This window comes from Crassostrea angulata, chromosome 9, assembly GCF_025612915.1.
Source record: "Crassostrea angulata isolate pt1a10 chromosome 9, ASM2561291v2, whole genome shotgun sequence".
NCBI lineage: Eukaryota > Metazoa > Mollusca > Bivalvia > Ostreida > Ostreidae > Magallana > Magallana angulata.
Window position 1 is genome coordinate 14,499,726 of NC_069119.1, and position 24,859 is coordinate 14,524,584.

Consider the following 24,859-nt stretch of genomic DNA (forward strand, 5'->3'; position numbering starts at 1 on the left):
TTACTACACACTCTAGCCGATTGCCTAGAACATTTCAGCCCAAATTCAAATATCACACGGAAAATAACGGGTTCAACTAAAATTCAAGTCTGGTTTTAATTAATCAAAATTATATCATAAATACTTTTGATTCTGTAAAACATGATGCATAAAAAACATATTATATTGCATAAAAGTTAATTCTTACGCAGGTATACACTCCGCATACGATTTAATATTCTATTCTATATACAGGTAAATATGTTACCTTGTTTACATTACGCAGCACTTTTAAGGTTTACTTTGTGGTCGCACCGACCAGAAAGTACGGGAAATGTTAACTATGACATCATTCAAAGCAACAAGTCGTCAAAAATGCTACTAAATAAAGTAATTTCCGATAGTTATTGGGACGAAAACATTAAACTACATTGAAAATTACCTATGCGTGCAACTTTATAGTCAAATAAGTCCAACAACAATAAATATAAACAGCTGACTGATCGCGGTGCACTTGTCGATGTGACGTCATATTGTAAATTTTGACGCATATTTTGTGTAGAGAGAGGCGGATCAATCAATTTTTTAACATGGAAAAATGCATTTTATAAATTATCAGAGCATAATCTTACAACTATGATAATACCATTAAATCCTATCTATTATGCTTGTTTTGATTCGGCATGTGATTATTTTTTAGAGCGTGTATCATTTATTTTTAAAGTGTTTAATGTAGAAGTGATAGGTGTTTGATACCGGGGAGCCTATCTAAATCCGCTTTTTACAAGGGCATACGCTGAACAGATCATTACGATCTTTTATATATGATTCAAGGGAATGTTTAATTTAATAAAAAGTGCTTCTGCTTCGATAAAATCTATAGAATGAATTGATAAATACGTAAAATATAAAGCGAAGGTCATATAAATTCTAACCGGAGCTTTTTTCATTGATATTTATTCTAATAAAAGATTAACTCTATACAAAGCACTAGCACTTTTCAGAATCTACCAGAAAATAAGAATTTAATTATCATTTAGATTTTTAATTCAAACAAGGGTATGCCCTTGCAATATTGAAATTTGTTGATGACCTCTATTCGGGAGAATTATCAACAAATTACACGTGACTATCAATACAGGGGCCCACACTAAATGTCATACAAAGTAGTATTTACTATACTGTTTCATTTAATATCATATTTATATCATGGTGAAATAACTTTTCATAAATATTTTGTAATAAAAGATGCATCGTTTTATGAACGTTTAAATCCGCTGATATTTTCATAGTAATTTAAGCCTTACCAGTGCTGCGTAATTTTTCATATTCAATGCTGACAGATATGATTTACATGTAATATTGGTTGATTTTAATCTACAAAATTAAGAAATTAGTATCATGATAGAATGCTGGATAGGATTTTTTGATTCTTGATCGATAAATTGTCGTATACGGCGTACTGAACGACTTGTAACTTTGCTTATAAAAGGCACTAAACGATTAACACGATAGGATAAACGGAACAACTGTTAAAATTGAACGATAAACCTGATAGGATTAACTCACGATAGGATATGATTAACGCACGATAGAACAGTATAAACGTTCGAAAGGATAGGATGCACGATAGAACAGTTTACACGCACGATACGATAGGATTGATACACGATACGATAGGATAAGATTGTAAAAAATAACGTTACGTGTACTGTACAAAGTATCCTATGATCAACACCAACGCAACAATTCATTAAATTTCTCTTTATTGTTTAGAAAATCAATTTTCACAAATAAAAGAGAATTGACCTGTGCCTGACGTTCCGCCAGTATATCCATTTACATCAATTAGGAATACTAATGACGTAGGTTGAGCTGACTCTATATACTCTGGGCCTAGGTAAGGAAGAGGGTCGCCATTGTCTGCTAACCATGGCGAGGAAACGGAACTTCTCGATCCCTGAATCCAAACGTTGACGAGAGAATTTTGTACTGAAGGAAATAAAAATTAATATTAATTATGATTGGTCTTGTCTTGATTGATATACTTTGTATTAAGATTTATAAAATGTATTCAATTTTTAAATCTAATATTAAATGGCAGTTTTCTTAATAAAAACATTATGTAATGTTCAATGAATCAAAATAGTTCTTTGCAAAAGGGATTTGAAGAATTACTCCTGAAATCATAACAAAAAACAAACAAACAAATAAGTTGAATTTAAACTTTAAATAAATTAATGTATACGAGAGTTTGTACGTGCAAAAGTACACAATAAACTTATTCTAAAATATCAAATTTAAAAATATCGTTCACCATTTCAAAGAATAAACATAGGCAAACGGTTAATTCAGACTGCATATCAAGCTGTTTACAAAAGTTGAATGAACAAGTCCCATTTTTTAGATAAGTACTTACTTTAGATTGCAATAGCAATCAAATTTTTAAGACAAGTTAATAGAAATATGTTTACATCTACCAAGCATGATTTCTTCAATCTCATACGGAAATTGTTTGTAATTCCCAGCTTTTGGAAACTGACAGGACCGACTGAAATCAGCAAGCCTTTTTTATTAACTGGTTGAAACATTCTGTTGTGCAGTGTCGCAGCCTTCTTACCCAGCATGAATCACCAGAAAAAACCAAAATTTTATTGTTTAAATACTTACAATTTACACCCAATGTGGTTTTTCTTTGTGACTTAATTATAAATTCATACAGCTCTAACAGAACGGAAAAAAATATATAAAAGCAAATCTTACTGCAAAACGTAAGCGCGTCATTCTTAGATCTTCAGACGCTCTACAGTCGTTTAAATTATGACGTAATTGCGTTACCCAGTGATAACATAAACATATATGTTATATAAATATATATATAGCGACATAGAAAAAATACACAACTCGCCTGCGTAAGCAGGTTATGTACTTTTTCTCTGCAATGATCGCTACTTTAACAACCCGCGTGAATCATCAATTGCAAAGAACACATTATATTTAAGGTCTTCCGTTTCCAACGGAAGACCTTGTACTGATTCTGATGGTTCTTCTTCATTATTATTTTTCTTCTTCTAGACGTTTTTTAATCTTCAATAACTCATTTGTTTGTCACCCGAATTCGTTCAAATTTTCACGGTATATTGTAAATTAAATAAGGTTGCTAGAGCACAAAAAAAAATGAAATTGCAACTTCCGGTTTTGAGTTGTATCCCTTTTTCTAAAATTTTAGGGGCATTAGTTTCCAGACAAAGGCTCCGAAATGGTCCGTAGCAAACAATTTATAGTTAAAAATCTTTATTATTGACACTTTGAATATTGTCCTCTGATTTTTGTATTTTAGTTTTTTCCAATTATTCCACTCGAATTAATCAATCGAAATCTATGTTCTAAAAATAGCAAAAATTTTCTGATGTTTTAGCTTCGTAACTTTTTAGTTTGAAATATTTCCTAAATACATATAGAACAAAAGTTGTGCAGAATGTTAAGGACTTTTATTTGACACCAATAAAAAAGGGCTGGCCCCTTAAATTAAGGGCCAGTAGCCCTTAAAAGATTTTGCTGAATAACTCAAAAACGGTTAGGATTTTGATATGGCTGTCGCTGGAAAAGTTGTTTGTTGGGATCTTATAAAGGTCGTTACAATGTTATTTTCTAAGTGATTTGTGTAGTATGAGTGTAAAAAGCTTTACATGTTAACATGTACCTGTTTTCATTTGGCAACTTAACGAAAGTCTTTGTGCTTAAAACTTGCATAAAGTGACCACAGAAAGTATGCTGGTTTATACAGGAGGCTTTAATTCATGAGAAAAAAATTTAGAACACATGCTGTTCTTTATTTTATTTTTTTTAAAGAATCCCGAAGTTTAAGTCCTTGTTGCTTATTTCTAATGGTGCACAGTCCTTAAAGACGAGAATCGGAAAACAAAACATTCTTTTTCTTCTCTAGTAAAACACAAAATACATATTGAAAAAAATTCTATGCATTACATTCTAGTTATCATACTGCATGCATTTAAAATCCACCTTGAATCAGAGCTGTTTTGTGCGTATTATTACGTAAGCTATCCCTCGCCCGCGGCCGAGAAAATCGGTCACCATGGTCGCGGCTGGACAACCTGGCGGACAGCGGTTATCCAATACACGAGCGTTGCGTCTCATATATGAGTTAATTTAGCTTCGAACTGAAGAATTGTTTCAGTTTTGATTACGTACACATAAAGGTTTATTCTTCAATTGGATTAAACGATAGGGTGTCAATTAAAAAATCGTTCAGTTAATTAATAAAAGCAATGCCATTCTCAATCTAATGCAATATCAGACATATAGATCAATTGTGGGTTTAAAGTAAAAAAAAAAATTCTATTTGATAGATTTTAGTCATTAAATTGCAAACTTTTCAAATCATCCTACGTTCTGAGCCGTGCGTGTGTATGCGTTCAACCGATCTTTACGTAATCAATCGTTCGCCCGCGGCCGAGGAAATCATCCGCGGCTACACTACCTAGCGGTAAACGGTTATCTAATTAAATACACAAGATTCGCACCCGCACACTTACATGAATATGAAATTGTTTGAGTTTATATAGCCGTAAATACACTGTACACTGTTTATTTATATGTTATAAAAGTTTGTTCATTTTGTATCTGTTTAAATTAAACATTGGAGAGTAAATTAAAAAGTCTTTCTGAAAATTAATAAAAACGATATTACTCCAAATCGGAAATTCTCGTCAGACATATTTGAATGGTTGGTTTGAAAGTGTTAAATGTTTTAAAAACTGTACAAATAATGTTTTCAATCAACAAAAAACAAAAAAAACAACACACACACACACACACACACACACACACACACACACATATTAAAACCTTTAAATAATGATCATCCCTCGCACATGGCCGAGGAAATCCCGCGCAAGTGACATCTTCTATATTTACCTTATCACGCGTGCATGTTTGGTATTTAGTATGAACGCAACTATTTTGATTATGTTTTCAACTATTATATTGGTTTAAGGTAAACAGATGAATTTATGTTACTCGTACAGTTTATTTAGCGTTGATTTATACGACAGCGTACAAGGTAATTTAAAAATCAAATCAAATTATGATCAACGTTCCTTGTTTCATGTTTGCCGTAGGTGCTGGCACGATAAAAGAATGCCTTAAATTGAGGCATTCGGTGATTATTTTAAAGAATATTCACTTGAGTTTTGAAACAAGTTTTGTTAAGATTCTATCGGTCACATATAAATAACTTCTGTAGTGTTTATACATGGTTGTTTGATCGTTTCATTGTGAAAACGAACTTATTTCTGTGTTGCCCTCCCACCGCCCCGCTGCCAAGTGCTCTTTTTTTTTTCCAGATCTGTCGAAAATCATTTGATAGTGACTACTTCTTATGTTTAACATTTTCTCCTGAACGTGTTTCTCTTCCCAACCCGTTTTTTTATTCGGTCAGTCTTTGTAAATTTCAACTTCCTTTATTGCGTAAATTAAATCGCCACGTGCTACCAAAAATCTTGTGTCGCTTCAGCGCACACAGATCAGAACATACATAGCCCCAGGTTATTTATGGCTGCAAATCATCAATTGTTATGTAATTAATCAACAGTTCGCAGGGTGCTTTCTTCAAAGTGGTCAATTATCAAACAATAAGACTTTCATTTTCACATTAAAGGTGCGAGTTCATAATCTGAGAATGTGGCTATAATAAATTGACCTGTTGAACACGCTAAACTTCTATTATATATAGGTGTGAACAGAATTATATAAATTATAATAAAATGTTTCAAGTCAAAGGTAATTTGTTCTTTGGATAAGATGTTATGAAATACGACTACATTATGCTATGCAGGTGGTCGCCATAGAAATCATCAAAGTATTGCAAGTGTTGACAGATTAGTTCACTTGACTTACCGACTATAATATACTGACATACATGTATCTGCCTTCAAAAAATATATGCGCTTCTCAAAGGTACACTTCAGTGAGATGGACATGTGTTCTTGGGGATTTTCTTTATTGCTAATTATATGAAAAATGATTCTAATTATTTGAAAATTGATTATAAAAAAAAAGTTTATTGAAGTTGTGTGGTATGAGGTTGTCATGCAACTTAATTTACTTACAAGGATAGCTACAGCCAGTGGAATACTAATTTTAGGTCAACAATGAATACACAATCTATTAAAATACCAGAGAAATAGAGAAGGCAAATATTGCTTGTGACGTACGTAATTTTTTATATATATCTTTATGATAAAACAGAGAAAAGCAAAAAACAAAAACAAACAAAAAACCCACACAAAAAACAAACAGGGAACTTGCATCAAATTTACTTCATGTACATGTTACCCCAAAATTCCGACCGAATATGCCCCTTTGTCACATTTAATTTAAGTGACTGAAAATAAAAACCGTAACACCTAAATTGTTTGCTTATTTTTACTGAAGTTTACCGGGTTTTTTTCAAAACACATACGTAAACTTTCTCCGAGAGAATTACCTATGATCCTATAAAGGGGAAAAAACTGACTTAAAAATAGGTATTTTGCATATTATTGCATCGTCGAGAGAAGTAATATTCATTTCTGTAAATAATGTCATTTAATTTTAAGTTACATAACGGTGTCTCTATATCAGATGTAAAATTTAGACGCTCACTTATGCATAAATTCTCCTGATGATCTTTCACAGCTGATTATTATTTTAAATGTTCAAGTCTACTCGTATTATCAAATAATATCAGCCCTGTACAAATTTTCAGAAATGCCATCAATTTTTAATTGGCTATTTACCAAATTGTGACAGCACCAACAATTTCAATCTTGCACATAGTCTTCAAAAAATAAGAAAGATTTAATTACAGAAGTTACATTGTACGTGTTTTTTATGCACGTTTTTGCGTGCATTTCCTTACATGAATCATGAATACATGTATATATAACAATCCTTGCTACCCTTAAAAATTTAACTCGCCATTAAACTTCTCATTGTTTAAACCCCTGTCACACTGGAGCTGCGTTCTCACGGCGATCCCGCTGCGTCATTGAATAATGTAAAACACCATGGTAAACGAACTAGAGTCTCCTACAGCACCGTAACAATGCAACGGCATCTTCGTTCGCCGCGGTGGGATATCCTAGAACATTTTAGAACGCCGTGACAGCGCATGTTCACGCAGGGCACGCTGTGGACGTGTGGTAAAAACTCTTAGCACGTCATGAGCACTCGGCGGATACCCAGCGAGAGCGCAGTCAATCGCCAAGTTGAACTCTGTGGAAACGTAGTTGGGAGCTCTGTAAGGACGCCTCAGTCGCCATCAGGATGCCGTGACATTTTCAATTATAAATATTCCTTGCGATCTACGAATTCCATGAATTTTATAACGCCGTGAACACGCCCTGGGAACGCAACTTAGTGTGACAGGGCTTTAAAGAGTTTTCAAAACAATTACACAAACTGTGTTCGACAAATAGTTTTCCTATCTGTCTTTATACAGGCTTTCAATCACAACACGTTTTTATAACAAAATCAGAAGTGAAATTTTAGTCTTAGTCATTATAATCGTTTGACACCAAATCATATAAATTTTCAACTCGCAGCAACAACGGAAGACCTCACACAAAGTTTTGCATTATTAAATAAAGTTCTTATTGCATTTTGGAAATTCTCACCAAAATTAAAAAATGTTAAAACTTTAGAAATAAATTTCCAAGAGACTGAGTCAAATGCCTTTTCAAAATCAAGTATGAGAATTAGACCTGGGGTATTAGTTTCATTGCAGTAATGTATAATATCATAAAGTAGTCTGGAATTCTCCCCGATATATCTCCCTGCTAAAAAACCTTTTTGATTTTCGTGGATTATGTCAACAAGAATGGGCTTCATACGGCTAGCCAGGACACTTGATAATAACTTATAGGTTACATTAAGAAGTGAAATTGGCCTCCAATTTTTAAGATATTCTCTGGGTTTTTGTCCTTTTGGTAGGATTGAAATGATTCCTTGTGTTTGTGAGTGAGAAAGGATACCAGAATCAAGACTACATTTAAAGGAATTAAATATATAAGATCCAATATCAGACCAAAAAAATTTAAAAAATTCTGCTGTAAATCCATCTGTTCCTGGTGATTTATCATTTTTAAATAGTTTTAGTGCCTCTAATATTTCCTTTTTAGTTATATCTAATTCTAATTTATTTCTCATAGTTTCTGTAACTTTTTTAACATCCTTTTCCATAATTACTTCTTGAAGATTTACCTCCTCAAGTAAATGATCTTTATTCTTATACAATGACTTATAAAAATTTTTTACTTCATGTAGGATTTCATTTTGATTATTGATCTCTACTCCTTGGTCATTTATTAGCCTAGATATGTTTTTATTTATATAGTTTCTTTTTTCAAGTGCAGCAAAATATTTAGTAGGTTTTTCTCCTTCCTCTATCCATTTGCAATGACTTCTTATTAGTAGTCCATTAAGTTCATATTTTCTTATATCTTCCAACTCTGTTTGAAGTTCATTTAATAAATCTGAATAAAGTTGTGAAGGGCACATGTCATACATTTCTTGTAGAGCTTTAATCTGAATGATAGAATCTTTTTTCTTATCTTTTCTTTCTTTAGCTTTAAGTGATGAATAATATATGGATAAGCTTCTGATTTTCATTAGCAATACATCTAAGAATAAATCTTTGCGGATATATAATTCCGCATCAGGCCCTGGCACGTACGGAGGCCTTGTATATTCAAAAACTGTGTCATTAATAATTTCTTTGATTTTCAATATATATTCTTTGTCTCTTAACAAAGAGTTATTGAATCTCCAGAATCCTCTACCTCGTTCGAAGTCATTAATCTTAAATTCAATATTAATTATTGAGTGATCTGTTCTATAACCTGGAATAATCTTAACATTTCCTAAAATTGACATTAACTCTTCAGATATGAGAAAATAGTCTAATCGAGCTTGTTTTGTGGGATTTCGACGAGTCCAGGTAAATTTTTTTGAAGTTGGGTTATTTACTCTCCAGGGGTCTACAAGGTTGAATTTATTTTTAAGATTTTGTATTTCTATCCTATTTTTGGGGTTGTTTTCTTTGACATAATTATGGCAATCTAACATAAAATCTTGAACTACATTCCAGTCTCCACATAAAATAACAAATTCGTTACCAAATTCTTCAATAATATTTCCAACATTTGAGTAAAAATCTTGATCATCTCTATTTGGTCCATATAAATTAACCAAAGTTATATTATATTTATTATCTACTAACATATTGGTAATAATAAAGTTTCCATTGGAATCAGATTTTGTTGAAGATATTTTAACTTCTACATTATTGTTCATAAGTATTAGTGTTCCTCTAGCATCTGTTCTACCTGCACTCATCAAAATATCATGTCCCCACTGGGCATATACTGAACTCTTTTCATTCTCTGTACAATGGGTATCTTGGAGACAATAAATGGAAGATTTTAAATCTCTAACGTAATTAAAAACATCCTTTCTTTTCTTACTATCATTTAGCCCCCTGCAGTTTACAGACGTTATACTAAAATATGACATAATATAAAGTTGTTAAGTTTGTGTTTGAACATGCTACATATACACACACAACATTCATGCTTAAAAAACCAAAAGCTTCCGGGTTGTGCATCTACTTACACCAAAACAAAAAACAAAAATCAAAAAAAAAATTGAAAAGTTTCAAACAAGAATGTGAGGTAGGTTTATAATAAGCTTTGTATAGCCACAAAAAACCTCTTGTGTTACATATATACGGAAAATAGGCTAATAAGGCTACCTGTAGGACTCATTAATAATAATGGTCTATCACTATGTTAACTATACTATGTAACTATATGTACCTGTAGGACTCATTAATAATAATGATCTATCACTATGTTAACTATACTCAGTCATCCTTGGTAGGGGATCCATTTGTCTTCACTCTTTCTACGGCACTGGAGAATAACATCATCTTTTGTTTCTATGATCCGAGTCTTCAAGTTTTTTTCCCTCCTCAGTTTGTATGCTTTGCTGGCTAGCTCGCTACGTTTTTTTTTCAGGTGATTTACGAGGTCTGTCCGAATTGCCATACCTTTCGGAAGAGTTGTAACCCTGGCGAGATGGAGGATCAGGTTTCGGTCTGCCATTTTTGCGAATTTCACAATGATTGCCTCCGGCGCACTCGGTTTATACGTATTAGATGGGTTCTTTGGAATCCTATGCGAATTCTGTATTATGATATCCTTGGCTTCCGAAACCCCAAGAGTTGACTCCAGACAATTGAGGACAACTTCAGTTGTATCTTCTTTATCCACTTTGGGTAGGCCATAGAACAGCAAGTTATATTTCCTCGAACGATTTTCTTGTTGGTCTATATATCTTTGCAGCTCTTCTACTTGATTCTCCAACTCTGTAATTTTTTCCTCTTGTGGCCCTATTTTCTCAGACTTCATCTGTTCGAGGTCAGTGATTCTCAGGTTCTGGTATATTTTCCGAATTTTTTAATATGGGCAGGGGATGTAGACAAGGGGACCCAATATCACCATATATTTTTATACTTTGTGCGGAAATAATGGGCCTTATGATAAGAAACAACATATTAATTGAAGGGATTAGTGTAATGAACAAAGAATATAAATTACTACAATACGCAGATGACACAGTGTTATTATTAAAAGGTTCGAAAAATTCAATTAAGACAGCACTTTCTTTAGTTAATGAATATGCAAAATACTCAGGACTAAAACCTAATTATGATAAAACTAAGTGTGTAAAAATAGGACCCTTATCAAACAAATCAAATGAATATTTCAAGGATTTTGAAAAAGTTAACTGGTCTCAGGAACCATTTACAGTTTTAGGCATTACTTATTGTGTAAACTTAGATAATACATATATGTACGAGTTAAACTTTAAACCAAAAATCAATGAAATGAAACTATCAATAAGCGCATGGTCTAGAAGAATGCTATCTACAGCAGGACGTATCACAGTAATTAAAAATTTGATTCTTCCAAAAATTACGCATCTCTTAATAAGTCTTCCTAATCCTCCAAGAAAACATATAAAGGAAATTGAAACAATTTTTTATAATTACATATGGAATTCAAAAACATCAAGAGTAGCCAAAAGTAGCATTATTCAAAGTTATGAAAAGGGTGGGCTAAGAATGATATGTCTTGACTCTTTTTGCAAAAGCTTGAAAATCACCTGGATACGCAGATTTTTTAATGATGCTTGTCAGTCAAGTTGGAAAGACTTGATAATAAGTACTTTTCCAAATATTTTAAATATGACAATTGTTGGAAGACAAATACTATATCAACTGTCAAAAACTTGTAAAAATCTATTTTGGAAAGATGTTTTTTTGTCATTTTTTGAACTTAGAAAATGTACTGACAGTGAATTATCTATTTTAAGCCCGATATGGTTTAATGAGTCTATATGTATTAATAACAAATATGTCTTTTATAAGCAATGGTTTTTAAAAGGTGTACATCAAATACTACATTTTTTCAACAATGATGGTACAATAATGAAATACGAACAATTCTGTAACCAATATGATATTAAACCTCCGTTTACACATTTTTTAGGAATTGTAGATTGTATTAAAAAGTTACGGTTAAACTATGATACAGAAATTATTCTTCAAAATATTCCATATTATCCAGAATTTTTACGGATAATTAGGAAAAATAAACAAGGCTCAAGAGACTTTTATGATATTTTTATTGATGAGAAATGGAATAAACCAAAATCAGAATTGAAATGGGAAAAGGAACTAGACATGAATGTAAATAACATATGGTGGAAAAGACAAAAATTATTATTTTTCAAAATAACTAACGACGTACAATTAAGATGGTTTCAATACAGGATTGTACATCGAATTATTGCGACTAATACTTATTTATGTAAGATAGGAATAGTTGAATCAGAGTTATGTACATTTTGTAGATGTAATGCAGAAACTATTTGTCATCTTTTTTGGGAATGTGAATATGTGAGTGAAATCTGGGATAATTTACTAGTTTGGATGAAGGACGAATTTGAATTAGATATACCATTGAACAAAATAGATGTTATATTTGGTAGATACTACAAATATTATAACATTTTCAATATAATAATATGTATTGTAAAGAGACATATATATAGAAAAAGGAGTAGAAAAGAATTACCCTCCTTTACTGGAATCAAACGTGAAATACTTTATTATTACAAATGTGAAAAATTTATTTACACGAAAAATTGTGAATTAGAGAAATTTCATGTAAGATGGGCGAGGTTGTCCTTTAATAATGATTGTTGATTTTAAGCCTTTTGCCCCTATGATCTTAGATATTACAAAGTAATTTATTTTTGTTTACTGTAAAATGCTGATTTTTTGTACTTGATTATGATGTAGAGTAATGTGCATATACATGCAACTGAATGAGTGGGTGTATGAATGATGTTATTTGTAAAAACACCCCGTTTCAAAAAATTTTTCAGTATATATAATGTTAACTTATAGACTCCAAGGCTCCCCAACCTCGGCTATAAGAATACTCTTACATGTTCTGGGGTAATAAAAACAGTTATAAAAAAAAAAAAAACAACGGAAGACCTACTCGTGGCTTTGCCACGAGCTCTGCTCTAGTTCTTTTAATTTTACGTCTTTCTTTTAAGAAATTGACAATTAGATTTCAAAAGTAAGAAAAATCAAATAAATTACTGATAATGTACAAAACTACGTCAGTTAATAGAAAAGGCTTACTACTCTTCTTTTATGGGACATTATCATGACCACTTTGTGAAGTCCGTGATTTTTTTAGGTTGCTTTAAGTTTAGACCAATCGTAAAACGGGACGTGTAGATTTAAGTCATTTCAGTTTATACACAGCTATGACTTGCAATTAATTTCCGTAGGAAAGTGAGGAAATCATACTTGGTGAATGTAAATATATCATAGTACTTGCTCATAACTGGCGAACGCGGATTTTTTTCTCTGCAATACTTGCTAGGTTTTATTTTAAGCTTGTGTGTATTACCAAATAATCATTTTTGTTAAGTAAATGTTTACCAATTACGGATTTCAATCTGTCATACTCAGCTTCGGAGTTCATTAACAGAAGCCGTCCTCCATCATTAGCACACTGTTGTCTGGCGTCAGTATTGGTCTTAAGTTCATTATACGGACGATAACATCCCAACAAGGGGTCAGCCGTATACCCCGGTGCCGTGCAGGATTCTTGGGATTCTGAAACAACTGCATTAAAGCAAATGTATGATTTTTTCCATAAAAATGTATCTCAGTAAAAAAAATGTAGCAGAGTAGCCTTTTATCTTCAAATAAATTCGGAGAATACCCTCTCTCTCTCTCTCTCTCTCTCTCTCTCTCTCTCTCTCTCTCTCTCTCTCTCTCTCTCTCTCTCTCTGAAGTCAAATGAATGGAAAAAAAATGGAGGAACAGTTATATAAAAAGAAACATGGAGAAACTAACATGAGATTTAAACTTGTTAAGTTATTATTTTATTTTACTTTTAGCAAGCTTATATTTTCATTAAACCCAATACCTTTTCTGGGAAAGTTCAAAACAAGAATAACAGTCGTCAATGTTGCCAACTCTAGTGGACTAAAGATGTAGTCCCCATCTAAATAAAAAAAAATCGAATTTCATAGTAAACATTCCTACGTTCCTATTTACAACGTTCGGGATTGATATTTTAAACCGCAAGAAATCGCAAGAAGTGGTCGGTCCTGGATTTAAACCAAGAAGACCATGAGGCCACATGGCTCACCTGAGCAACAATAATTTTATATAGGCGTTCATATTGTACCAAATGGCCCTCGGTAGAGTAACAATAAATCAATTTGTAAAGTATTCGAATTTTACACTTGTTTTTGCACACACTTAATCTTTGACATTGTACTTTGTATGGAATATCTTTTTAACCATAAATAAGAACATTCTATACAAGATATAAAACTTAACTTTTGGTAGGGGTACATCGTTTACTTTCAATTCCCTGTATTTTCGTTCTGTCCCCCTCCTTCATTAAGCGATCGAAATTTTTGAGAGCATATACATTAGGTACATTTTTGTCCTCAACTACTTACAAGTTATTGTATATATATATATTTTTTTTAAAAATCATTATTATAGTCATTGTATTTTATTTTAAAAAATCCTATACTCGGTAAATGTGAAGAATAAATTTGTGCCTCAATGAGCTCAATTCCTCAAATTAAAAACATTCAAAAATTAAACGTAGCTCGCGGGTTTGCTGACGTCACAGTAGGATTCGACGTAAAGAGTTGACCGTCATAGCAAACTCTTACATTTCTTTTATAAATAATAAATGATCTTTAGAAACATAAAATAAAATATTTCAAAAAGCTTTTCAGTTTATACAAACATTTTTAATTATCATGTGCTTAAAATTTAGAGACGTGACATACATTGTTGCATTTAATTCTATAAGGTATGAGTGTGCGTTGAAACTCTTTCATCTAAAATCATATTTGATCAAGTACATTGTACTAAATAAATTTAACCGTATGCATTAACTTCGCTTGTTTTACAAGTACAAATTCTATATTTTCAAATACCGATCTAACTCTTTAAATTATTTTGGCTTTAGCTAGTTATCGTATACGATTTCAAACTTATTTATGTCAATAGTTGTATGGTAATTATTATTGCATTGAATGAATGACTCGTTGTGTTTCGTGAAAACAAAAGTAGCCATGTTTCTTCTCTTCACAACCTTACATTATTTGCATTTATGCATTCGAAAACACTCAAAATAATGTTAATTTAATTTGCATGTTCTAATATGTGTTAAACAGCTAGTCTTATCAACCAGTGCATTTTCATTTTTGGTTCTCGGACGTAAGAATTTGATGACGTCGGACTAACGTCGTGATAAAAATATAGGTTTTTGTGAAATCTTTTAAATCTTTAAAGTTGTTTTGCGAAAAATTTGCCGAGAACAAATATTGATTATTTTTTATAAATTCATTCAAAATTATCTCTTCTGTTATTGTGTTGAGTAAAATTAAGTTCGTCTTGATCGTTTAAAAGTTTGGAGCATAGTTTTGCGGTTTTCGACAAAGATATTCATTTTACTATATATTTCATTTAAATGGCGTCGCGTGAATTTATCAGCGACATTGTGTTTGAATCACGATAACATAATTACCAAGCAGACGAATCTAAAATAAATTTTAGAAATCAAACTCTGAAACCTATCGATCACACGGACAAATTTTCAGGGTAGGTTTTCTCACAAGCAGTAAACCCGCGAGCTACCTTAAGGATGACGTTTCTTATTAAATTTGTGTATTACATGTAAGTAAGTGTAGACCCTTATCATTTTTATATGAGTTATAATAGGAAGGAAGGAGTACTTCTTTCTTAATGTATTATAATGCATCAGATACAATGTTAGGTCATGACCTTATGGGACTGTTCTGACCCCACGAAAAATTGAATTAAGCAATTTCCAAAATGTTAATGTGCATCAGGAGAGAAAAAGCAATCAAGAAAAGATTTAAAATTTGCTACTGTACACATGTAAGAATGTATTAAGAAGACCGAATCTTTAGAACCAGGTTAGATTGGGGGGGGGGGGGGGGGGTGAATGTGGAGTATAAACATTTATAATTTGAATCATTTATTGTTATTAATTTTAACTTGTCAATGGATACTAGTTATTGATATAAAGGTAGAAATATGAACTCTGATCATATCTCAATAGATCATTTGTCAAATATGCAAGCTAATGTAATTTTTTTACGAATAACATTTTTTACCAGTTTATAAAAGTTTGTAGACACCCAAATTATATTTTGATTTTAAGAGATCATTGGACAATTAAGGGGGGAGAACAGTTTATATTTGAGTTTGTTTGGGGGTGGGGGTTCCAAGTAATATATTTGAAATTGTTTTAATGTAATTTAAAATAAGACTAAGCCATACTAAAGTCATGCATGAACATGAATAGTATAGAACAAAACACAAACTAATACATGTATATATACTTAGGAAGTATTACAAAACACAGATGATTGATCTATATCTTGGTTCTTAAATTGAATCATATATTATGTATATATATTATTGTTTCTTTGTTCAAGGCATTTCAGATGGTATGTAGGTCATGATGCTAAGTGCTCTTCCTGAAATTATCAAATATCATAAAAACCACTGAGATCCCCACCTTATTCCAAAGATATTATTCCTCCTTAGGTCAAGGCGCATCAGATCATTATGGCATGTAAGTCATGACCCTAAGGGGTCATCCTGACCCCCTTAGAATCAGAAATTGTCAATTATCTTTAAATTACTGATGTTTGATGATCGTATCTCTATTTAATCTTTATTTGGAGACTTATTGTTTTTGTACGGTTCTTAATACATGTATATTATTATTCTTCGTCTTCTTCTTTTTCTTCTTTCCCGCTCTGAACTTGTTTCTCAGAGATGGTTGAACAGAATTGTACAAAACTTTAGGATATGATAGGCCTGCATATCTGGGGGGGGGGGGGGGGGTGTCAAAATGTTGTGGGGTCTAACATTGAACAGTTTCCTTGTAGGAAGAATCGTAGACTCTATTGTAAATGGTAACTTGAAAACGGACAAGATAATAATATAGGGTTTTCATAATCATATATTGACTGTTACTGGCAATATATAGGGTTTATTAGATCTGACCCCTGGGGTCATCCCCACCCCCCAGGAATTTGAAATTACCATATATCTCAGAAACTGTTATAATCATGACCCCTAAACCATATATATTCATGTTTCTGATGTCAAGGGGCATCAAGTTCTATGTAGGTCATGGGCCCTGTTGGTGGTCCTGACCCCCTCAAACAGCAAGTCCCTTAATATCTTCAAACAGTTGAGATCCCCACCCTTAAACCATATATATTCTTGTTCCTTGTGTCAAGGGGCATCAAACGGTACGTAGGTCATGGGCCCCGGGGGTGGTCGTGACCACCCTCGAACAGGAAGTGCACGAATATCTCGAAAACGGTTGAGATCCCCACCCCTTAACCATATATATTCTTGATCCTTAAAGGGCATCAATAGGTATGTAGGTAATGGGCCTCAGGGTTAACATTAGTTTTTCAAAACCGTAATGCACATCTATGGAACAGTTCCTATCATATCCCAAGATATGATGTGTCTATCCATTAAATCATAAAAGGAGTTCTAGGATCTATTGTTTTTTGAAGTGATAAACGTCAATTTTCTGCTACTTTTTGACTCCCTGGATGAAATTTAGATTTTTAAAACCTTACTGCACATCTATTGAACAGTCCCTATCATATCCCAAGATATGATATGTCTATCCATTAAATCATAAGAGGAGTTCTTGGATCTATGGGGTTTTTTTCAGTGACAAACGTCAATTTTCTGCTACTATTTGACTCCCTGGATGAAATTTAAATTTTTAAAACCTTATTGCACATCTATAGGACAGCCTCAATTAAATCCCAAGAGATAACGTATGTACTCCAAAAGTTGTCAGAGGAGTTCTAAGAACAATACTTTTTTTGCAAAAAACGTCATTTTTTGTTGCCCACTGATCCCCTTAATAAAAAAAAAATTCTGGAACCTGATCACACCTCAATATGACACCCCCAATCATATTCTAGAAGATCATTTGGCTACTGCCAAAAAAATGACGTTTTTGAAACCAGTTTTTTTGTAAAAAACAAAAACAAAACAAAACGTCATTTTTCAGCCATTAAATGACCCCCAGGACAAAATTGAAAATTCCGAAACCTTATTGCGCATCTATTGGATACCTTAAAACATATTCCAAAAGATGAATTGTCTACTGTTGAAAATGTAGGAGGAGTTCGAGGAAGAAGGTTTTTTGTGAAAAAACGTCATTTTTTACCAATTATTTGACCCCCAGGACTAACAGAGAATTTTGAAACCTTTTTACAAAACAACATGATACCCCAAATCATACTCCAAGAGTTCAGTTTGCTGGTTTATAAGATGTAAGAGCAGTTTGAGAAAGTAAAACATGACAGACGGACAGACGGACGGACGGACGGAACAGGGTAACAACAATATACCCGAACTTTCTTTAGAAAGTGCGGGTATAATAATCCAGTCCGAATTTCTTCTATCAATTTTCAATTCCATACCCATTTTAGATCCAATTTTACAAAAAATTGAATGATAATAATACAAAAACATTTATGGTATTGAACTACCTTTTTGACCTCATTCAGTTGGCATAAAATTTATATGAGGTAAATGATCAAAATTTTGAGATATAGTGTCTGTTATCGTTTTTAAGCATTTTTCAATATTTTTGCAATTCATGTCATAATATTATTTAAATGAACAAGCGAGGTAAAACCAACGGAAAATATGTAAAATTTCAAAGACCAAAATATAAAGTCCTAAATTATAATATTAGAGTACTTCCAAAACATTTTAGCAGAAAATAAAATCTGCAAAATTTAGTCCGAATTTCCTCAGTTTGGCTATAAGTCAATTTTTGTTTAAGCCTAATTCCATAATAAAGTAAAAATATTGAATGTTTTGTCAATAATAATTCATTTCATAACTACCTTAATTGTTGAGAACAAATTTTACTCATTACATTGAACTTTATAACGATCCGAATTTGAAAACTCAAAACCTGAGTAAACAACACCTTTAATTGGTCTTCCCCATCTTAAACGACAGTTGTTTACCTCGCGTTAACTCATGTGACTTTTTAACCTTACTTACTTGATTGATGAATACACTCGAATAAAACGTTGCCACGTGATATGTCAAAGAGCTTATAATAGTCAATGTATTGAAAGGCATATCACAGTGACTCTATTTTACCCAGGTCCACCCATTATTTTTATCTTTATTAAAAAAAAAATGGCTACAAACCAGGATGATTTTCCCCTGTAATATTTTCGTAAATAATAGCGATTATGTCTTTAACACTGTAACAAAATGTGCCAGAACTACGGAAATTGTTTTAACGGTGTCGTTTTTTTTTCTCATGTCTGAAAAACTATCGAAATTGATGTAGAATTCATATAATTCATCGCATAAAGAGGGTCCAGTCCCAGAAAGTAGTTACAGCATATCATCTTTTAATTTTTTTGTACAAATATTTAACGTTTAGCGAGACATTTCTAATGATTAACAAAAACTTCAACATCAATCGTAGAATTATAAGCAAGATACAGAGCTCACAATAATGCTAAGTTTAAGTCACATTTTGTTCACATGACTTTATTACATTCAGCTTAAGATTTTTAACTTGGTGTTTCCTAATCAACATTTAAAATATTAATAAACAAAAAAGAAAAACCTTAGACAAACAGGCGGACGAACGGACGACGGTGAAAATGTGATTAGGTGAGCTAAAAAAAAACCTTTCTTTGTAGCAGTTGCAAACTACATAAAATTGCAACATAGAAGAGGTGCTCTGTGGCAAGTGACATTGAAAAAAATACGCACTTTGAAAAATAGTGTGTAAAAGGATAATGGCATTTTAGGACATGTGATATCTGCGAGAAAATAAACTTTTAAAACAAGCATGTTTCTGTCAATTGCAGAAGTGGTCAACATTCAAACTGCAACCGTTCGTAATTGCGTTAGATAAATGTATGTTCTTCCCAAGTACAGAATTTGTTTTCGTATGCAGGGGTCATAAAACTTTCCTGAATCTCCATACGATATTGAGGACGCCCACTTTTATACTGACCTTATACGTAGTCAACGCAAATTGTTTGTCTACCGTTCTCCATTTAACAGTTGTTATGTATTTGTTTTATCAAAGTTATGTCAACGGGAGATTAATGCGCTTATAGTTTAATTGAGAAAAACAAACTGCTTCTTCTTTCTTTTGCTTTCTCTGTCGTATAAACCAATGGGTTATACATGTGGAATATTATAATTTACAACGTGATTTCTCACCTTAGGTAACTTGGTGAATACATAATTCTACAACAAGACTGTAAGATAGTATGTTATGTACTAACTAGAACAATGTTTTCGAACACGTTGAGTTGCCAAGCATTGATTTAAAGTCTTCTGTACTTAAATGGACATAGTCTTATAGTTGAAACCCTAATATTCAGTATACGTCTTCTATAAAGTCAGCATCACCTCTCATGCATATTGGAAATTTATTTATTTGTATTCCATAATTTTTCATTTGTATGGTATCTAAATCAGGCATGAGGCGAATAACATTGTAAAGTAATGCATTGCATTACTATTTCTTCGTGAATTTTGGCCTTAAATTACCATAACCCTTACTAACTTTTCTTGAAGTAATGCATTACATCACCATTACTTGAGTAAAGTAATGCATTAACATTACCATTACTTAGGAAAAATCAACAAAATGTTTGAAAAAGTAAAGCTAAATAAAGAGTTTTTGCAAATGTTTTAAATATGAAACACAATTTAACATATCTACAGGTTCATGTTCACTATCACTACAGTACTGAGAGTGCCATTTTTGTTACTGATGATTTCTGATATTTACTAATATTGTACTGTTAGTGCTGAGAATTGTAGACCAATTTACTGATAATTTTACTGTTGTTACTAATAATTGCTGTGGGTCCTGATATTTACTGATGTTCTTGCGGTGAGTTCTGAAAATTGCTGATATTTACTGAGATTTACTGTAGGTACTGCGAATTGCTGATATTTACTGAGAATATTTTACAGCCCAAAACATTGTGTTTTAGTTATTAAAAAAGCACATATTTCAGATTTAACACAATTTATTTTCAAGTGTGTACTTGCGTTTAACTTTCAGTTTTATTAACTTACATAAACATATTCTTGTATTATTGGGGCATTACACCAAGCCTGATCTTATTGAAGGATTTTATTGCTTAAATATTATCCTTTTTGGATCTAGGTTAGGGAATGCCAAGGTATCTGAAATTTGTCTTAGAACTAATTTGGTCATGGCCAAAGTGAATAGTCTTGGCCAATATAAACCGGAAAGTTAAGACTATAGATGTCTGCTTTCAAAAGTCCCAGGCACTGTATGAATAAAGCCTTTGTGCCTCAACAGTTAGATTTATTGTGAAGGGCAAAAAGAAGGGGGGAAATCAGCACCAATAAGTGATATTATAAGACTGATTTGGACAAAACTAATGCCTATTGGTATTGTGATCTGTCATACCTGCGCAGAGAACCTGTACTTCTAGGTTAGGGAATGCTAAGGTGTCTGAAATTTGTCTTAGCCTTTTTGACAGGTTTATAAGATACTAAGGTACCAGTACATATTTTTAGTAGACCAATTTTTGACGGATAACTTGTTCGGGGACGACCTCGGAATAGTTGTAGAGGACATCTTCAAAGGAAACAAAGTTGGTTTCAAAAAATCGGAAACTTTCCATTAAGATTTAAAACACTTAGGCCAAAATTCGTTCGGGCATGGTTAAAAGCCTACTTATAACCATTATGGAGAAGTTGGAAAGCAAAACCATTTGGGGGGCACAGACCATAGAAACCGTTCCGGAAAATGTTCCCGAACACTGTGTACAAACAACGGAGATAAAGCTACAAAACGATGTGAGCAATCTTAATATATGCTTTACGAACACAAATTATAATTTTGAAGCGTGAAAAATACCCCAGTGCATGAAAGTGTGGACCGATATTACGTCTGATACTTCTATTCATGCCTATGTAAGAGGGTATTCAATCGAATTCGATGAATTAACTACCTCATCAAATGTGTTTGCCTAAACCAATTCAGTTTAAACCCGAAGAAACGGTTTTAATTGATAAAAAATTCAAACATTTACGAGATAGGAAAATCATTGAAAAAGTGAAAAATACAGAGCCAGCCAGACAAAGTGCACCCGTTACCCAAAATGAGACTTAGTGTTTTTCGTGTTTCCGGGAATCGTGTAAAAAGCATATCGGTCGACGCTATCGAAATATTCCTCTCCTCGTGGAGAAAATCGACAAAGAAACAATATTTATCATATCAATAAAAATGGATTTTTTTGTCAGCAAAAACAAATTGATATATTGAACACAAATGTAAATTATGTATATAATTTTTAAGCAAGACTGTTTAAATCAGGTTTAGGTTACTGTGGTTTAAATACTGGAAGGAGTGTATATCTTCTTTTATGTAATTAACAAATTCTGCCATAATTTGTTCACATTCGTAAGTGTTTAAATTTTTAAGAAGTGTAATTATAATGAGGCCAGCATTACCTACATGTAGATACAATGTTACATGGAATGTACATATTGTGTTAAACTATTTGCAAACTGAAGAACCTTTGAGTGAATTAGCTTTAACAACTCACAAGTTGTTAATGTTACTAAATTTATTGTCTAGGAAGAGACGTCAAACTCTACATCTGTTAGACATGAGAAATATTTGTATATACGATGACTTTGTGGAAATGGGTTTGGTGTTTTTTGAAAAACATCAACTCCTGTAAAACGAGTTGGGGAGTAGAATTTCTCTCGTTGCCGAAATTATGAAAGACTATGTATCGTACGGGTTATGAGACATAACCTGGAAAGAACAAAAGAGCTTAGGAAAAATGTTACAACTCTATTTATCGTGAAGCAAAACCCCCACAGATGGGTGTCCAAAGATACTATAGGGAGATGAATGAAATCAGTCATGTGACGGGCTGGAATAGACATCAGCATATTCAAACCCCAAAGTGCAAGTACGGCATCCAGCAGTGTAGCATTCGCGCGCAAACTCCAAATGGCTACAATCTTAAAGATTGTTGGATCGTAAAATGACAGAAAATTATATAATAAACCTATTGTGGTCGATATAACTTTAGAAACAAAAGTGTTGGCAAGATATGATAAATTGTAGAAGGTTTTGAAAAGATTTTTAGAAATGCATATATGTGATATATTTAGTAACAAGAACTGACTTCCGTGTTGTGCTAAAAATACGAGAATATAATGATATAGTGATACATGAAGATAAGAAATAATGAGCTTTAAATATTATCATTATAATCCATATCAAATACATACACATAAGAAAACACAATGAATGACTTATGAATTTCAATAGAAACTAGTATGCACCAAGGATTGCTTATTAGGATTTATCAACTCTTGAATCTCATTTGAGGTTGAAGCACCCTATTGGGGGAGGAAATTCTCAAGTGGGGTGATCAATTGCCTTCCCGTATATAAGAAACACACACCCACCCAAGAAAAAAAACCTGATGAATCCAATTTAAGCCATCAAATATGAATCAAGCAGTAAGTTTATTGCCTCAGTTGATCCCTTGTCACCCTAATTGGTTGAAAAATTTCAGCAAACTTTCCAGGTAAGTCTTGTTTTACTTAAGAATTATACAATACAACAAATGCAACGTTTGACATGCCATATACGTATTATACATGCAACATTAATGTAGTTATATTACTTGATTATTGTTTGTTTATTATCACTCAATCTCATTTACTATTTATTGTGTATAAATGTGTCTGTTGCTTTTTTAATGATCGACTGGTTGTGTAATACATGCATCATGTATCTGATCGCACTCGTGTAGGCTCTGTTTAATCACAGATGTGTTCGTTGTTTGTTAATGACGGAAGATTGGTGGAAGTGATTGCTACAGACATGAAGAACTACCGGTATTAACACCTGTTTTATAGCAAGTGACTAGAGATCGGCTGAGCGCAGTGAAAATTCAGTTAATAAAAGAGAAAGTAGTTTGGATATTGGGTACATGTAACGAATATTTATGCTTGTTTTATGGTGGTATTGGACACCTCCATATTGTGACCTACTTTCCATCAAAATAAACAATAATTTTGAGTATAATTTTATACATATTTTCTTCCCAAGAAATTATTAACATGTGTTACCTAAAAGTGTAGCGCGGTGGTTAAGAGTGTAATCCGGCTACAAATATGTAAACCAATAGTTTCCATCCACCTGGGTCATTTATAAATTTTACCTTTCAGAAAAAAATTTATCCAAAATATTATTGCCACGAGTCCCATAACACCCTAAGTACATGTAATGATGGATTAGGAAGATTTTAAACAAAATTTCTACTTTCTAAAATGTTCCGTACTTACAGTATGACGCAGCAAGAGCCGAGCTAACCAGCACTCCACTCAGAAGGACACGGTTGTTTGTTGTCATGGCAACAGTATTCATAATCATGAATGATATCACAGTAGATATCAGTACACACTTCATCAAGTCTTTCATAGCACAATTGATTAATCTACAAAAACGTAAATCTAGTTCTTAAATTGTCTTTAAGTTACTGTATATTTCTTATTTTACGTAAATTTTAAATTCTGTGGTTCAACCGCCAGGAAATAAAATCGCGATCAGTATTTATTTTGTAAAGTTTCAAATTTCAATATCAAGTTTTTATAAGCGAGACTTTAATATCCCCGAGATGTGCTTTTTGTGATTTTGCGCGGACTTAAATTTTTCACGTTTAATTTAGATAATGTATCAAAGATATGCATTTTCTTCACAAGAACAAATTACGCTGGATTAAACAAAATGAAAATAATTTAATTTGTTCAGCATTGTTGTTGAACGGCGCGAAATATAATTATTCAGTACATGGATGTTATTTGATCTTGATATTGTCAGGTATAAACAAATTATTTACCACCAAAATAGTCCCAAAAACTCCCCAAATCCAAAAAACAAACATCCATCCGATTCTCCATCATCAACCCCTCCCCCAAAATATAACTTAAAAATAAATAAAGAATTAGATGAATAAAAAGAACATAATTATACCGACCATAAATCCTCGTTTGCGACGGGTACATGTAGTGACAACGAAGTGTCAAGTGACACTGATAAACTGTGTTATAGGTAAGTAGAAG

The 24,859-nt window shown here is 32.5% G+C and overlaps 1 protein-coding gene across 1 annotated transcript; it reads right to left on the minus strand.

Moving 5' to 3' along the window:
* Positions 1–1,734: 1,734 nt before the first annotated feature.
* Positions 1,735–24,859, minus strand: LOC128163059 (uncharacterized). Its single transcript, XM_052826518.1, has 5 exons — positions 24,775–24,859; positions 24,083–24,234; positions 13,560–13,637; positions 13,067–13,252; positions 1,735–1,971 (listed from the first exon to the last, which is right to left on the minus strand). Exons 2-5 carry the CDS (start codon positions 24,216–24,218, stop codon positions 1,760–1,762), a joined length of 612 nt encoding a protein of 203 aa, XP_052682478.1. The 5' UTR covers positions 24,219–24,234; positions 24,775–24,859; the 3' UTR covers positions 1,735–1,759.

Coding starts and splice junctions, on each gene's coding strand:
- LOC128163059 (XM_052826518.1), bottom strand. CDS start 24,218: ATGAAAGACTTGATGAAGTGTGTACTGATATCTACTGTGATATCATTC. Junction 13,638..24,082: donor GGCTCTTGCTGCGTCATACT/GTAAGTACGGAA, acceptor TTTTTTATTTAG/ATGGGGACTACATCTTTAGT. Junction 1,972..13,066: donor CAGATTGAAATCCGTAATTG/GTAAACATTTAC, acceptor TATTTCCTTCAG/TACAAAATTCTCTCGTCAAC.